At 55.3% G+C, this 1016-nt stretch overlaps 1 protein-coding gene across 1 annotated transcript in view; it reads right to left on the bottom strand.

Annotated features, from left to right (window-relative positions):
• IL34 (interleukin 34) overlaps window positions 1-1016 on the bottom strand; it is a 38220-nt gene that overhangs the window by 4296 nt on the left and 32908 nt on the right. Inside the window, exon 4 of the mRNA XM_006755828.2 lies at window positions 78-155. Within this exon, the coding sequence (XP_006755891.1) occupies window positions 78-155 (78 nt within the window). The remainder of the gene's footprint in view (window positions 1-77; window positions 156-1016) is intronic.

Genomic DNA, 1016 nt, shown 5'->3' with positions numbered 1-1016 from the left:
CCACCCCCCGATGGCTCTCAGGAGAGGCCCGGACGCCCCCGGAGACAGGGGCTCCCAGCCCGGGAGGGGGTCCTCACCAGCCTCGTGACGTTGGCCGCTCTGAGCACCCCCTCGTAAGGCATGCTGACCCTGTAGCCGATGGGGAAGTACTGTTTCTGGGGAGGTAAACAAAAACCATGTGATCAGAGTCAGGGATGCTCGGACAGGTGCTCCCGAACTTCCCCCCACCCCCACCCCCACCCTCACCCCAACACTTGGCTGTAGGGGGAGGCCGCCTGTGATGGCAGAGGTGCCTCTGGGAGAACGCACTTGGCTCCCGTCAGGGTGGGACAAGGGAGGGATGAATGAGACAAAACACACAGATGCTGTTAGGGCAGGAATTTCAGCCAGGGAACAGTAGGAGGGACCCCCCCCTCACCCCGAGAGAAGCAGATTCCTCAGGGGAGGGGAAGACCAACGGGCACTCAGAAACCTGTGATGGCAGCCCAGCTGGGCGTGTACAGAACCAGTGATGGCGAACCTGACACTCGTGTCAGAGGTGACACGCGAACTCATCTTTTTGATGGATTTTTCTTGGTTAAATGGCATTTCAATATATAAAACAAACATCAAAAATATAAGCCTTTGTTTTACTACGGTTGCAAATATCAAAAAATTTCTATATGTGACACGGCACCAGAGTTAAGTTAGGGTTTTTCAAAATGCAGACACGCCGAGCTCAAAAGGTTCGCCATCACTGTACTAAACTCACGAGTGTGCGTGTAAAGCAGTGAACTGTGTGGTGTGTGAATCCGATCTCAGTAAAACTGTTTTAAAAAGGAACATGCCACGGGGGCTTCCCCACCCTGTGAAAAGAGCCTTCCTCCGACGTCTAGGTCCCTATCTCCCCGCTGAGAATAAGAGGTGTCTGAGGTCCCCCGAGGCTTCCTGGAGTCCATTCCTGAATCCCAGGGTGAGTGCCACATGGAGACCGGACCCAAGTCAGACCTAGTGGGAGCGGGGAGGCCCCCGGGACG

This window comes from Myotis davidii, unplaced genomic scaffold (assembly GCF_000327345.1).
Source record: "Myotis davidii unplaced genomic scaffold, ASM32734v1 scaffold453, whole genome shotgun sequence".
Classification (NCBI taxonomy): Eukaryota; Metazoa; Chordata; class Mammalia; order Chiroptera; family Vespertilionidae; genus Myotis; species Myotis davidii.
Note: the sequence above shows the minus strand (reverse complement) of the source record. Positions and strands in the feature narration are given on the sequence as shown.